Source organism: Dendrobates tinctorius, unplaced genomic scaffold (genome assembly GCF_039654945.1).
Source record: "Dendrobates tinctorius isolate UK_male_01 unplaced genomic scaffold, ASM3965494v1 ptg000046l, whole genome shotgun sequence".
NCBI classification, from domain to species: domain Eukaryota; kingdom Metazoa; phylum Chordata; class Amphibia; order Anura; family Dendrobatidae; genus Dendrobates; species Dendrobates tinctorius.
Genome location: NW_027361714.1, coordinates 78,685,063 through 78,701,239, shown reverse-complemented (window position 1 = coordinate 78,701,239; position 16,177 = coordinate 78,685,063). Strand labels below are relative to the sequence as shown.

General features: G+C 47.5%; 1 protein-coding gene across 5 annotated transcripts in view; it reads right to left on the bottom strand.

The window, feature by feature from the left end:
- Positions 1 to 16,177, bottom strand: part of PPIL6 (peptidylprolyl isomerase like 6) — a 252,837-nt gene that overhangs the window by 111,568 nt on the left and 125,092 nt on the right. Inside the window, exons 1-2 of one of the 5 annotated variants that reach the window (XM_073576036.1) lie at positions 14,812 to 15,294; positions 10,425 to 10,601 (exon numbers count right to left, since the gene is read on the bottom strand). The exons of 1 other annotated variant lie outside the window; for it this stretch is intronic. In XM_073576036.1, coding sequence (XP_073432137.1) covers positions 10,425 to 10,505 — 81 coding nt within the window. In that variant the 5' untranslated portion in view covers positions 10,506 to 10,601; positions 14,812 to 15,294. Of the gene's footprint in view, positions 1 to 10,424; positions 10,654 to 14,811; positions 15,295 to 15,364; positions 15,484 to 16,177 lie in introns of those variants that run through there. 3 more of the 5 variants (XM_073576037.1, XM_073576034.1, XM_073576035.1) reach the window with 3 other exon arrangements.

Here is a 16,177-nt window from a genome sequence, read left to right as displayed (position 1 = left end):
TGACATCCCTACCCTCATCATGGGCGATTTCAACATCCCCATTGCTCTTCCCCTCTCCTCATCTGCTACTCACCTTTTATCTCTAACCTCCTCATTTGGCCTTTTGCAGCTTACTAATTCTCCAACGCATGAAGACTGAAACTCCATCGATTTGGTCTTCTCTCGGCTTTGTGCAGTGGATGATTTTGCAAACTCCCCTCTCCCGCTCTCTGACCACAACCTTCTTCCATTTTCTATCAAGAACTGCCAGTCTGCTCAGGTCACCCCCACTGTCCATGTTTATAGAAACATACAGGCCATTAACACCCAGAAACTTATGAAGAACTTGCAGTCTTCATTGGCCCCTATCTCCTCCCTCTAAAGTCCTGATTCTGCATTGAAGCATTACAATGAAACACTTCAAAGTGCCCTGGATGAATTTGCACCTCATATACATAGAACACCACAACACAGACGGCGACAACCCTGGCACACCCTGCAAACACGTTTCCTGCAGCGGTGCTCCAGGTGCGCCGAACGTCTGTGGAGAAAATCCAACCTACCCGAAGATTTCATCCATTATAAGTTTATGCTTCGAACATACAACACTGCCCATCACCTCTCAAAACAAACCTATTTCAACACCCTCATTACCTCACTGTCCAATAACCCTAAACGTCTCTGACACTTTTCATTCTCTACTCAACCCAAGAGTACAGGCCCCAACCACGGAGCTTCGAGCTGACGATCTGGCCAATTACTTCAAAGAAAAAATTGACCAGATCCGACAGGAAATTATCTCCCAATCACCTCATACCATGCACTGTCCTCCCTCCCCCACTGCATCTAGCTCACTCTCTGATTTTGAACCAGTCACAGAAGAAGTAAGCAGGCTCCCTGCATCTTCTCGCCCAACCACTTGCACCAGTGAACCATTTCCGTCACATCTACTCCAGTCCCTTTCCCCTGCTGTCACCCCTCACCTAACTAAAATATTTAACCTCTCTCTCTCTTCTGGTATCTTTCCCTCCTCATTTAAGCATGCCATCATACATCCACTACTTAAAAAACCATCCCTCGACCAAAACTGTGCCGCTAACTATAGACCTGTCTCTAATCTTCCCTTCATCTCTAAACTCCTGGAACGCCTGGTCCACTCCTGTCTTATCCGCTAACCCTTTGATAACTCTCTTCTCGACCCTCTCCATTCCGGTTTCTGCTCTTTACACTCTACTGAAACTGCCCTCACTAAAGTCTCTAATGATCTACTAACAGCTAAATCAAATGGTCATTACTCCATGCTAATTCTCTTGGATCTCTCTGCAGCATTCGACACTGTGGATCATCAGCTCCTCCTCACTATGCTCCATTTCATTGGCCTCAAGGACACCGTTCTCTCCTGGTTCTCCTCCTATCTCTCTGACCGCTCCTTTACTGTATCTTTTGCTGGCTCCTCCTCCTCTCATCTTCCCCTTACTGTTGGGGTTCCTCAAGGATCAGTCCTAGGCCCCCTCCTCTTCTTTTTGTACACTGCCCCTATTGGTCAAACAATCAGTAGATTTGGTTTCCAGTACCATCTCTATGCTGATGACACCCAATTATATGCTTCTTCTCCTGACATCACACCTGCCTGTCTAGAAAACACCAGCGATTGTCTAAACGCTGTGTCTAATATCATGTCCTCACTATATCTGAAACTGAACCTGTCAAAGACTGAACTCCTTGTGTTTCCTCCCGCTACTAATGTATTGCCATTTTCGTGTGTGGTTCCACTATTACTCCCAAGCAACATGCCCGCTGTCTTGGGGTCATACTTGACTCCGAGTTTTCCTTTGTCCCCCACATACGATCACTGGCTCGCTCTTGTTATCTGCACCTCAAAAACATTTCTAGAATTCGACCTTTTCTTACTTTGGACTCCGCAAAAACTCTTACTGTTTCTCTTATTCATTCTTGTCTCGACTATTGTAACTCTCTTCTAATCGGTCTCCCTCTTACCAAACTCTCCCCCCTCCAATCTGTCTTGAATGCTGCTGCCAGGATCATATTCCTCGCCAGTCGTTACACCGATGCCTCTACCTTGTGCCAGTCATTACACTGGCTACCCATCCACTCCAGAATCCAGTACAAACTTAAAACCCTCACCCACAAAGCTCTTCATGGCTCAGCACCACCCTACATCTCCTCCCTTGTTTCAGTATACCATTCTACCCGCGCCCTCCGTTCTGCTGATGACCTGAGGTTAGCATCCACAATAATCAGAACCTCCCACTCCCGTCTCCAAGACTATACACGTGCTGCGCCAATTCTTTGGAATGCACTTCCCAGGTCAATACGATTAGTCCCCAATCCCCACAATTTTAAGCGTGCCCTGAAAACTCATTTATTCAGACTGGCCTATCGCCTCAACACATTAACCTAATCTATCCCTGCGTGGCACAGCCAAAAGTTTTTACCATAACCAGGTTCCCCGCATCATGTTCGCACATGCTTTATGCATCCATTAGCCCTCTGTGTCTGTACTGTTACACACTTAACATTCTGGCTGGTTCATACAATCAGGGCAACTGTTACCACCCACCTTTCGTGTCTCCCTTTTTTTTCCTCATAGATTGTAAGCTTGCGAGCAGGGCCCTCATTCCTCTTGTTATCTGTTATGATCTATGTGATTATTGTTATGCTATAATGTCTATTGTCTGTACAAGTCCCCTCTGAAATATAAAGTGCTGCGGAATATGTCGGCGCCATAGAAATAAAATTTATTATTATTTCTTCCTTGTAAATGGTATTATAGGTCACTATGTGGTGGTAATATGTGGTCTGGACATGGTGCGGTGGTATTTGACCCTTTGGATGTGATATTATTAGTCATTTTAAAAATTGAAAAATAAATAAAAAATATATCTAAATTGTATTGGATATTTAACAAATGTTTAATAGGTTAGAGTAGAGTAGGGCCTGGCCAAAAGAGTCTACCTTGTCGTGGTGGCATATTTAAAAGTTTTTTTGGCCAAAACAAGAGCTGCTAGCTGTGTGTGTGTGATCTGGAGATGGGAACTGTTAATGTGTGATTGGTGAGAAGTGGAGATTTTCCAAAAGAGAGCAGTGCGACTGTGGACAGTTCGAGGGGTGGAGCCTGGGCAGAGTCTCAAGTGGGCCATGAAAATTTTGCCAGTATGGGGCCCCGAAATTCCTACTGGCAGCCCTGCACCAGACGCTGCGATATTCTGGCTCCGCTCTGTTGCGCTAAGCCCGTGACATCACTTCAGTGCTGTGGTTCCTGTATGGTCCGCAATCTGAGGATGGCTGGTAACAGCAACTCTGAGCATCTCCTCACTATTGTTAAAGGGTATATCTGGGACTTTAAAAAAACAAAAAATGTACTGTAAGATAGCGCTCACTGCATGTGTTGGGGGAAACTCGCTTGGTAATGGGATTAAGACACACAAGAACGGTTTCTCACTTAAATAGTCCATGCGGTTTATTTAGACTCAGCATAAACCGCTGTAGGCCATGTTACACATCACAGACCTAACACATAGTCCATAGCACATGGCTTTACATCGCAATCACTAAACACGCCAGACTTCTCTTTGACCAGTTACAGTGGGCGACCGCACGCCGTGCCAATGTCTCTCACAACTTTACTTCATGGCACACGACATTAGATTGCAGCCTCTAAACACGCTAGACCTCACTTTGTCCAGTTACCGTGGGTGACCGCATAGTTCATTAACTGACTCTCGTCAGTGCACACAGTCCCCCATACTCTGGGTCACCTTACAGGAGCTCCGCTCCACACGCTGACTCCTTGTCAGTCCTCAGTCCCCGGGGGAACTGCCTAACTGGGATCACTTTCCCAGATGCTGACTTGCTCCAAAGACCAAAGACGACAGTTCCAGATCTTCAGAAGGTAGGTAGCTTCCCCAATGCAGTTAGCTGTCACAGACTATGCAGGTACATGGTTTCCCCCTGTGCTCTTCAGGAATCCGTTCCACTCGCAGGATCTTACAACACAGATCATGTGACCAAACCACAGTCACATTATGTAGCTGAAAACCACCCCCATAGGTGGGAGGAGTGTGTGGTTAGCCAGTCACGCCCAGCTCTCCGGCTAACCCTGTAAGCCCCCCTTTATAAACAAAAACAAGGCTCGTAGAACTACAGGTCCTAGAGCAACATTTCAGGATTATAGCGCAGAGGATCTCCACCTCTGCGACACATACCGGTCATTTACAACAATACTGGTCACTGTCTCACAGTACCTAAACACTAACAGGCAGGTAATTGCAACTTACCTGCCTGTTGTGAACGGTGCTGTTCTCCCCCAGCACATAGCGGTCACATTCCACTCCTGCCAGGGATTCAGCTGTGTCAGCTGATGCGACGGAGCGTGATTTCCAAGGTCATTCTGACTGACAGCCGGCTACCCCAATTAGGCAGCGTCGATCCGGCGGTCAATCAGAATGACACCATAAGTACAGCCCTGTGGGCAAAGTGCAGGGGAAAAGAAGCCTCTGCTTTGTAGACGTGATGTCAACATAGGCTTCTGAATCTAGGCAGGAGAGGTCTGTGCACAACAGGCAGGTAAGTTGCAACTACCAATATGGCAATGTGGCCCTTGGTAGATGTGCGGATAAATATTCATATATTTTCCCACCATATCTCCAGTGTACTATCCTCCTTTTTTATGGACCTTCAGCCCGTGTGTTTCTTGATTATGGAATAGAAAATGTATTATTGAATACTAGTCATAATATTCATCTGAATGTGATTTACAGTGAATCATGATTTATTTAAAGTGATTTTTGTGCCGTGTCTGTCTCACTTCTTTTTACCACCAATGCCATTTTTATATTTAACATCCTCCTCCCTAATCGGAAGTTGTAGGATTATTTTTGATCTTTATTGGTCTTCATAGTGTTCATGTTCCTGTGACGAGCGTCAGCTTACGCTGAGTCGTTTTTCCTTTTAGAGTGGACCCTCTGGGCCGTGGCACCCACCCACCTAGGGCGAGCGAACCTAGTGAGAACCCACCCCCTGTACAGGGAGTGTCAGGGGCAAGACCAAGGGGGCGAGTCACCACGGCTGCTGGACCAGACGGCCGGCTCAGGGAGACACTACTGAGTGTCTAACAACAGAACGAAAAGGATATCAAACATAAGCGAGGTCACAGGGTTTCTTCAGCAAATGTGGTTACACACTTTAATCAGATACAAGGCAAAAACAGAGAATCAGATGCAGGGCACCAACGGTGAAACATGGCAAGTTGCGTGCAAGGGCACGCCAAAAATTCAGGCATAACATGTGCAGAAAACATACCGGAGTCCAGGGCAGGGTACGTGTTAGGGATCACACAAGAGTTCCTAGGAGGGATGCGTGCTAAGACACGCCAGAGTCCAAGACAAGGTGCGCGCCGAGAGACACGCCAGAGTCCGAGGCAGGGTGCGTGCAAGGAGACACGCCAGGATCCAAGACAGGTTGCGATGGCATCGGACTCCGGACTACTGGCAACGACCGACAGGATCCAGGCATCAGGCTGCGGAAATCAGCTCCGGACATCAGGCCGCAGTCATCTGGTTCCGGACCTCTGGCAGCGGTCGGCAGGTCTCGGGAATCCGGCAGGCAAGCCAGGGTTCAAGGCAGGGTGCGTGCTTGGAGCCACGCCAGGGGTTCAAGGCAGGGTGCGTGCTTGGAGCCACGCCAGGGTTCAAGGCAGGGTGTGTGCTTGGAGCCACGCCAGGGTTCATTCAAGGACGGAGGCCTGCGCGTGCAAAGAGCACGCCAGGGACAGGTTCAAGGACAGAGGCCTGTGCATGTAGAGGGCACGCCAGGGACAGGTTCAAGGACGGAGGCCTGTGCGTGAAGAGGGACACGCCTGGGAAAGGTACAGCGCAGAGTCCTGCGCGTGCAAAGGAACACGCCAGGGTCAGGTTCAAGGACGGAGGCCTGCACATGCCGAGGGGCATGCCAGGGACAGGTTCAGAACAGAGTCCTGCGCATGCAAAGGAACACGCCAGGGTCAGGGTTCAAGACAAGGTACAGACTAGGACCTGTGTGTGCTAGAGGGCACGACAGGGTACATGGCAAAACCTGCGCATACTTTTATAGAAGCACGGGGAGGTATGCCAAGGGCAGGTGAGGACCTGCGCGTGCTATAGAGAGCCCGTAGAGCACAGTGCAGAAACAGCGTGAAGTGCAGGGAAGCACAGAGAGCACAGCTGGGGCACTGGCTAGCTAATCGGTCTGCAGCACTAACAGGCGGGCAAGACTCCAGCGAACCCGGCTGAGGCATAGCAGGCGACACAGCTGTCACTGACCGACGAGCACGACTGAGGCACAAGCAGGCGGGCAGGGCTGAGGCACAAGCAGGAGGCTAGGAAGGCCAGGCGCATGCAAAGGGCACACGAAGCAATAAAGCAAAGCAAGACAAGAAGCAAGGCAGAGCTAGGCAGGTATGGAACACGGAGCGGAAACTTAGGCAGAGACACAGAGTCAGATCAGAGCGAGAACAGAGCTAGCAGCGGAGCGTAGGCCGAAGCCCAGAGCCGGACAAAGGCAGAGCCTTGGGACTAGCGTGGAAATGTGCAAGAGAGCACGATAGGACAGAGTCTAGCAGCAGAGCATAGGCCGAAGTCTAGAGCCAGGTCAAGGGAGCACCTTGAGACTAGACATGGAAATGTGCCAGAGAGCACCATAGGGCAGAGTACGGAAAACCAGGCAGAGACAAGAATCATGAGAAGTACTACAAGGCTCAGAATAGCAAAGACCAGACATGGCGAAACAGGCAAAGGCAGAGAACAGCGGAAGTACTACAAGGCAAAGCAAGGCAAGGACAAACATGGCACGAGAGACAACACAAGACATGGCACGAGACAAGAGGCAGAGTACAAGCACAGAGCGTGTGCAAAGACGCACTACAGAGCACAGAATACAGAGAGCGACCGAGCAGACCAAGCAGCCATGCAGGGAAGCAACACGATACTCAGACCCTGACCATAGGGAGAGGCGGTCTGATATAGAGCATTAGCACCTCCACTTCCGGGTCAGGAGCAGGGGAGAACTTCCAGTTCAGATCCTCCAGGATCACAGAGAGCAGTCACATGATCAGGGATTCCAAACATGCAGAGATGATTGCAGAACCAGAGAGTGCTGGAACCTAGGAAAGGTCACATGATCAGGGGTTCCAGACATGCAGAGATGATTGCAGAACCAACCAGTGCTGGAACCTAGGAAGGACACATGATCAGGGGTTCTTGGAACACAGAGATGATCACAGAAGGCAGAGCAGAAACGCAGGCATCTTGCAGCCCAACAGTCATGGGTGAGTGTGCACACTGCCCTAGGGAACATGCAGGATAGCAGACATGAGATGCGCGTGCACACCGCTCCAGGGGTCATGAGGCAAAACAGACATGGCAGACATGGCGAGCATGACAGTGCCCCATACTGGTTTGCAGACATGAGTTGTAATAAACTCTTTACCTTTTGGAAATTTATATAAAATACCCCTTGGAGTATTATACCAAAAACAAGCCTTGCGTTCCAAGCCTGCGCTCCAAGATCCTGCACACCGGAAGTTGCGTATTATTTCTTTGAAACACGCCACTGCCGGAAATGACGCTAGGCCCGGAAGTGATGTATGCGTGTCTTTGATGCGCTCCATACAGGTACCTCGCTTGGCGATCTTTTTAATAATATGGTGTGTGTGTGTGTAAGGGGGTCACAGTAGCAGTCTTGGAACCCTAAGCATGTTCCGGTGTAAAGTGTACAAAATGTAAAGATGTGTACATATTTATTGGCATTACTAAATGTCGTTAATATGTGTGTTGTATAGGGAAAGTGTAATATTAGCGTTGGACCACTAGATGGGGGCATTTTTGTGTACCTAGTTTAGCACGGGAGTGTAAATAGTTAATATAGAAGGGGTCATTGTAGATAGAGGAAGGGAGCTTTCTGATTAGTTTGAGATGAGCGAGAGCGCCCATAGAGCTCTGGTGGGCTATTAGCCCGGGCAACTGTAAGGCCCCATAACATTAATTCCAAGGAAGTGCCCAGGCATCCAGTGTGTGAGGAACAGCACTGACACAGCTGTAGGAGATACAGAAGATTGAGCTACAAGTGTGGAAGCTGCAGAGGTGGAAACGGCAGGACAGACAGGCGGGTCGATCACCATGTGGCAGATCTTAGCCTGAGCTGATGCCCTCAGATCCTGGGCGAAACGGCTAAGAGAACACCCGGTGGCAGTAAGTCTGGACAGGGAGGACGCTGAGAAAAAGTACAATATGGAACGACCATAGCCGTGTGACAGGGACAGAAGTGAAGGGAAAGTTGAAGTGACATGTAATGTGAAACCTGCTGAAGATGCTATATTGAACCTGAATATGCTGCGAAGATATGAGAGTAAAGTTTTGCGTTTTGAGTTACAACTGGACTGTGTCTCTGTTATTCCACAAACAGCCAAAGGTGACCTTAGAAAGCAAATAAAGAACCCTGAGAATGGAGAGGCAAGTAAGCAGAAAGTGAAATGTGATTTTTATGTAAAGGTAGGTCAGGGCCCGCAAAGCCAGATAAGCTTAGCCATGACTACTGCCCTGGCCGACCTTTAAATGTGCATCAGAAGCCCGCTTCTTTGTCCTCGTGCGTGATGGGTGCTACGTAAAAAATCCCAACATTGTATTGAATGGCTTTATCTCCCCTGACGATCTAGCCGAGTGAAACGCGTTGGAAGTTATACCTTGGGGACGAATTATGCATGCGTGGTCCTGAGATGTGTTCACGTGGTGGGGTATTGTATGGATATTTGTAAAGTCCTCCCTCCCCCATTAGATATGGATAGACTGGACCCAAAGCATTATGGTCTGGTGAATGAAGGAGCAACACTGGGTGAGATTGTTCCTCTTTCTATCTATACATTAATACTCACCAGGGCATCGATGTTTTTATGTTATATCATTTTCTAAGGTAGCGTGCTTACTGGTTGTTTACCAGGGTTTCATTTTGAAGTGGAGATTATGATATTTCCCGACCAATTTTATAATACATTGCATCACTAGAGTGAGTGATGCTTAAAAGTGACTTTTTTGTGTTTGATTTGTCTATGAACTCTATTGGTGCTTTTAATGTGGAGTATTAACAGTTAAATTTTAAATCTTTATCCGCATATCCGCCTTGCTTTTTCACATGTCTATTTTTCATTGGTAGACCTATTGTCTTTTTCAATGTGGCCCTTGGACCAAAAAAATATTGTGCACCCCCCATGTTTGCTCTTAAAGAATTATTGAAGTTTTACAATTCCCCAATACTCTTGTACCAATTCCTCGCAGTTTTCCAAATCATCTGGGGTCACTAAGCCTTTATTGAGGACCGCCGTATAAAATGTGTTTGTGCGCCCCTCTGAAGAAGCACAGATCTGTAACCCCCCGATATTACAGGACAATCAGCACAGATCCGTATCCCCCCTCAGATATTACAGGACAATCAGCACAGATCCGTATCCCCCCTCAGATATTACAGGACAATCAGCACAGATCCGTATCCCCCTCAGATATTACAGGACAATCAGCACAGATCCGTATCCCCCCGATATTACAGGACAATCAGCACAGATCCGTATCCCCTCCCTCAGATATTACAGGACAATCAGCGCAGATCCGTATCCCCCCCTCAGATATTACAGGACAATCAGCGCAGATCCGTATCCCTCTGATATTACAGGACAATCAGTACAGATCCGTATCCCCCCTCAGATATTACAGGACAATCAGCACAGATCCGTATCCCCCCGATATTACAGGACAATCGGCACAGATCCGTATCCCCTCGATATTACAGGGCAACCGGCGCAGATCCGTATCCCCCGATACTACAGGGCAATCGGCGCAGATCCGTATCCCCTCGATATTACAGGACAATCGGCGCAGATCCGTATCCCCTCGATATTACAGGGCAACCGGCGCAGATCCATATCCCCCGATATTACAGGACAATCGGCGCAGATCCGTATCCCCCCGATATTACAGGGCAACCGGCGCAGATCCGTATCCCCCGATACTACAGGGCAATCGGCGCAGATCCGTATCCCCCCGATATTACAGGACAACCGGCGCAGATCCGTATCCCCCGATACTACAGGGCAATCAGCGCAGATCCGTATCCCCCCGATATTACAGGACAATCGGCACAGATCCGTATCCCCCCGATATTACAGGACAATCAGCGCAGATCCGTATCCCCCCGATATTACAGGACAATCGGCGCAGATCCGTATCTCCCCGATATTACAGGACAATCAGAGCAGATCCGTATCCCCCAGATATTACAGGACAATCAGCGCAGATCCGTATCCCCCCCAGATATTACAGGTCGCACCGATGATCACATCGCAGCTGCTCGATCACTCAGCAGATTGCCCGGTGCGGCTCCGTGGCCATCCCCTAGTTTACCTCAGCTGCGCACTTAGCAACGTGGAAAGGGGGTTCACTGAGGAGCCCGACAACCTCCAGCTGCAGCCGCTCCGAGGCCATGATGTGACTCCTGCTCCTCTCCGCGTCCTACACGCCTCCGTAACCGGGCAACAAGGAAGCGCCCTGACTGGTCCCCGTGCTGTGACGCAATAGAACCTAGGGGAGAGGGAGAAGCACAGATCTGTATACTATAGACTCCAGTCCTCAAGGCCCACCAACAGATCATGATTTCAGGATTTCCTTAGTAATTTGCTCAGGTGATAATTGCTTCACCTGTGCAATACAAAGGAAATCCTGAAAACGATCTGTTGGTGGGCCTTGAGGACTGGAGTTGGGGAACCCTGCTATAGACAGTGCTCAGAGACAGTCTCTGCATACACACCAAGGGGCGTTACGGCAGCAGTTACCAATCACGTTACACCTTTCATTTGGGTAAGGGAGATTGGAAAATGACAGCATTGATCTGACTGGTTGTTATGCGGTAGAGCCCCTCGTGTATTTCCCCTCGGGACAGACCGAAGCTCGATTTCTATGTTCACACTTTGCAGATAACTTTATTTTTCAGTGGAGTTGCAAATCACGTGACCCCAATTTTGTGAGCTGTGGGAAATGACTGCAGCGAGTGAACACAGACTTACGTTCAGCAATGAAGAGGTTCAGTTGGTAATGAAAACATATTGGCCCCTGTTACCGCCTACTCCATTTTGGGGGCTCTGTCAGATGTTCATATGGGCAGCACACTGAACAATGGAAGTCAATGTGTTGGTTCATAATAATAATAATAATAAATTTTATTTTTATAGCGCCGACATATTCCGCAGCACTTTACATTTCAGAGGGGATTTGTACACACAATAGACATTACAGCATAACAATAATCACATACAGTAGATTATAACAAATACCAAGAGGAATGAGGGCCCTGCTCGCAAGCTTACAGTCTATGAGGAAAGAGGTAGACACGAAAGGGGGGTGGTAACAGTTGCCCTGATTGTATGGACCAGCCATAATGTTAAGTGTGTAACAGTACAGACACAGAGGGCTAATGGATGCATAAAGCATGTGGGAACATGATGCTGGGAACCTGGTTATGGTAAAATTTTTGGCTCTGCCACACAGGGATAGGTTAGGTTAATGTGTTGAGGCGATAGGCCAGTCTGAATAAATGCGTTTTCAGGACACGCTTAAAATTGTGGGGACTGGGGACTAATCGTATTGACCTGGGAAGTGCATTCCAAAGAATTGGCGCGGCACGTGTAAAGTCTTGGAGACGGGAGTGGGAGGTTCTGACTATTGAGGATACTAACCTCAGGTCATCAGCAGAACGGAGGGCGCGGGTAGGGTGGTATACTGAAACAAGGGAGGAGATGTAGGGTGGTGCTGAGCCATGGAGGGCTTTGTGGGTGAGGGTAATAAGTTTATACTGAATTCTGGAGTGGATGGGTAGCCAGTGTAATGACTGGCACAAGGTAGAGGCATCGGTGTAACGATTGGTGAGGAATATGATCCTGGCTGCAGCATTCAAGACAGATTGGAGAGGGGAGAGTTTTGTAAGAGGGAGACCGATTAGAAGAGAGTTACAATAGTCGAGACGAGAATGAATAAGAGAAACAGTAAGAGTTTTTGCAGAGTCAAAAGTAAGAAAAGGTCGAATTCTAGAAATGTTTTTGAGGTGCAGATGACAAGAGCGAGCCAGTGATCGAATGTGGGGGGCAAAGGAAAGCTCGGAATCAAGTATGACCCCAAGACAGCGGGCATGTTGCTGGGGAGTAATAGTGGAACCACAGACGGAAATGGCAATGTCGGGTGTAGGTACATTAGTAGCGGGAGGAAACACAAGGAGTTCAGTCTTTGATAGGTTCAGTTTCAGATATAGTGAGGACATGATATTAGACACAGCGTTTAGACAATCGCCAGTGTTTTCTAGAAAGGCTGGCGTGATGTCAGGAGAAGAAGCGTATAATTGGGTGTCATCAGCATAGAGATGGTACTGGAAACCAAATCTACTGATTGTTTGACCAATAGGGGCAGTGTACAAGGAGAAGAGGAGGGGGCCTAGAACCGATCCTTGAGGAACCCCAACAGTAAGAGGAAGGTGAGAGGAGGAGGAACCGGCAAAAGAAACAGTAAAGGAGCGGTCGGAGAGATAGGAGGAGAACCAGGAGAGAACGGTGTCCTTGAGGCCAATGGAACGGAGCATAGTGAGGAGGAGCTGATGATCCACAGTGTCGAATGCTGCAGAGAGATCCAAGAGAATTAGCATGGAGTAATGACCATTTGATTTAGCTGTTAGCAGATCATTAGAGACTTTAGTGAGGGCAGTTTCAGTGGAGTGTAAAGAGCGGAAGCCGGATTGGAGAGGGTCGAGAACAGAGTTTTCTGAGAGATAGCGGATAAGACGGGAGTGGACCAGGCGTTCCAGGAGTTTAGAGATGAAGGGAAGATTAGAGACAGGTCTATAGTTAGCGGCACAATTTTGGTCGAGGGATGGTTTTTTAAGTAGTGGATGTATGATGGCATGCTTAAATGAGGAGGGAAAAATACCAGAAGAGAGAGAGAGGTTAAATATTTTAGTTAGGTGAGGGGTGACAGCAGGGGAAAGGGACTGGAGGAGATGTGACGGAAATGGGTCACTGGTGCAAGTAGTTGGGCGAGAAGATGCAAGGAGCCTGCTTACTTCTTCTTCTGTGACTGGTTCAAAATCAGAGAGTGAGTTAGATGCAGTGGGGGAGGGAGGACAGTGCATGGTATGAGGGGATTTGGAGATAATTTCCTGTCGGATCTGGTCAATTTTTTCTTTGAAGTAATTGGCCAGATCGTCAGCTCGGAGCTCAGTGGTTGGGGCCTGTACTCTTGGATTGAGTAGAGAATGAAAAGTGTCAAAGAGACGTTTTGGGTTATTGGACAGTGAGATGATGAGGGTGTTGAAATAGGTTTGTTTGGAGAGGTGAAGGGCAGTGTTGTATGTTCTAAGCATAAACTTAAAATGGATGAAATCTTCGTGTAGATTGGATTTTCTCCACAGACGTTCGGCGCACCTGGAGCACCGCTGCAGGAAACGTGTTTGCACCGTGTGCCAGGGTTGTCGCCGTCTGCGTTGTGGTGTTCTATTTATAGGGGGTGCAAATTCATCCAGGGCAGTTTGAAGTGTTTCATTGTAATGCTTCAAAGCAGAATCAGGACATGAGAGGGAGGAGATAGGGGCCAATGAAGACTGCAAGTTCTTCAGAAGTTTCTGGGTGTTAATGGCCTGTGTGTTTCTATAAGTCTGGACAGTGGGGGTGACCTGAGCAGCCTGGCAGTTCTTTATAGAGAATGAAAGAAGATTGTGGTCAGAGAGCGGGAGAGGGGAGTTTGCAAAATCATCCACTGCACAAAGCCGAGAGAAGACCAAGTCGAGGGAGTTTCCGTCTTCATGCGTTGGAGAATTAGTAAGCTGCGAAAGGCCAAATGAGGAGGTTAGAGATAAAAGGTGAGTAGCAGATGGGGAGAGGGGAAGAGCAATGGGGATGTTGAAATCTCCCATGATGAGGGTAGGGATGTCACAGGAGAGAAAATGTGGAAGCCAAGTGGCAAAATGATCCAGGAACTGATGGGAGGGGCCGGGAGGACGATATACCACCGCCACTCGCATGGAGAAGGGGGTGTAGAGTCTGACGGCATGGACCTCAAAAGAAGGGAAGACAAGTGAGGGTAGTTGAGGGATAACCTGAAAGGTACATTTTGGTGATAGGAGCAGACCAACGCCTCCACCAGCTCTATTGTCTGATCTTGGGGTATGAGAGAAGTGTAGCCCCCCGTATGAAAGAGCAGCAGCAGCGGTAGTATCTGACTGCTGGATCCAGGTTTCAGTAAGAGCCAGAAGGTTAAGAGAATTAGAAAGGAAGAAGTCATGAATGAAGGAGAGTTTGTTACACACTGAGCGAGAATTCCAAAGTGCACAATTAAGAGAGACAGATGGCATGCAGGGAATATTAATAAGATTAGAGGGGTTTCTGAGTGTAGCAGTGGGGGGGTTTGACTTTCTATAACATGGGGGACCAGGGTTGGGAGCAATGTCTCCTGCAACTAGGAGAAGGAGGATAGAAAGAGTGAGCAGATGGTTAAGTGATTTGTGAGAGCGTCTCTGGTGTTGAATGGTGGGACTGGCTGGATCTGTGCAATTTAACAATGTGAAAAGAGCATGAGTGCTATACATAGGAGAGGAAAGGAGCGAGGGGCCAATATGGATGGAGTGTGGAGAGTTAATGCCAGGGCGGTGGATGTGTGTGAATGCAGCGGCCAGGATATAAATTACACAAATGCATATGGTATATATTTGTTGTACTCCTAATGTACAGGGAGTAGATGTATATAAATGTCTTACCTGTCTCCTGCCCTGTTATAACTGCCAGAAGTACTTTGATACATGTACTTAGATTACATGTGCATAAATGCCACCCCTGCATAAATGCTCCCCCTAGCTAGGTCTGAATATATAGGAGGTTAAGGCTAAGTTTTTTTTTTTTTTTTTTTGGCTCTCTCTTCTCGTTAATCAATCACACTAAATTGAGACACCAGGACCCAATAAAATGTTGTGGTCAAATAAACACATGTCCAGCACTACATGGATCATAAAGCACTTTGAAAAGTTTCTTGACCTCACAACATAAGGGGACAAGCAGAGTAAGTTGAAATAACTATATACCAGATATAAGCTTGCAGAGTTGAAAACACATAGATAGCATTCAGGATTAACTGCTTGCTGACATTGAATGGAGACACAGGAGTGGATTCAGAGCAGAGATTGGAAAAGCTGGTTACCAGATATAAGCTTGCAGAGTTGAAAACACATAGATAGCATTCAGGATTAACTGCTTGCTGACATTGAATGGAGACACAGGAGTGGATTCAGAGCAGAGATTGGAAAAGCTGGTTACCTGTATGAAGAGAATAGAGATGCGTGTCACATTCATCCATGTTATAACTGCCAGAAGTACTTTGATACATGTACTTAGATTACATGTGCATAAATGCCACCCCTGCATAAATGCTCCCCCTAGCTAGGTCTGAATATATAGGAGGTTAAGGCTAAGTTTTTTTTTTTGTTTTTTTTTGGCTCTCTTCTCGTTAATCAATCACACTAAATTGAGACACCAGGACCCAATAAAATGTTGTGGTCAAATAAACACATGTCCAGCACTACATGGATCATAAAGCACTTTGAAAAGTTTCTTGACCTCACAACATAAGGGGACAAGCAGAGTAAGTTGAAATAACTATATACCAGATATAAGCTTGCAGAGTTGAAAACACATAGATAGCATTCAGGATTAACTGCTTGATGACATTGAATGCAGACACAGGAGTGGATTCAGAGCAGAGATTGGAAAAGCTGGTTACCAGATATAAGCTTGCAGAGTTGAAAACACATAGATAGCATTCAGGATTAACTGCTTGCTGACATTGAATGGAGACACAGGAGTGGATTCAGAGCAGAGATTGGAAAAGCTGGTTACCAGATATAAGCTTGCAGAGTTGAAAACACATAGATAGCATTCAGGATTAACTGCTTGCTGACATTGAATGGAGACACAGGAGTGGATTCAGAGCAGAGATTGGAAAAGCTGGTTACCAGATATAAGCTTGCAGAGTTGAAAACACATAGATAGCATTCAGGATTAACTGCTTGCTGACATTGAATGTGACAATATGTGACGAACAGCCCACCGCCGTTCGTCCACTTACGGGCG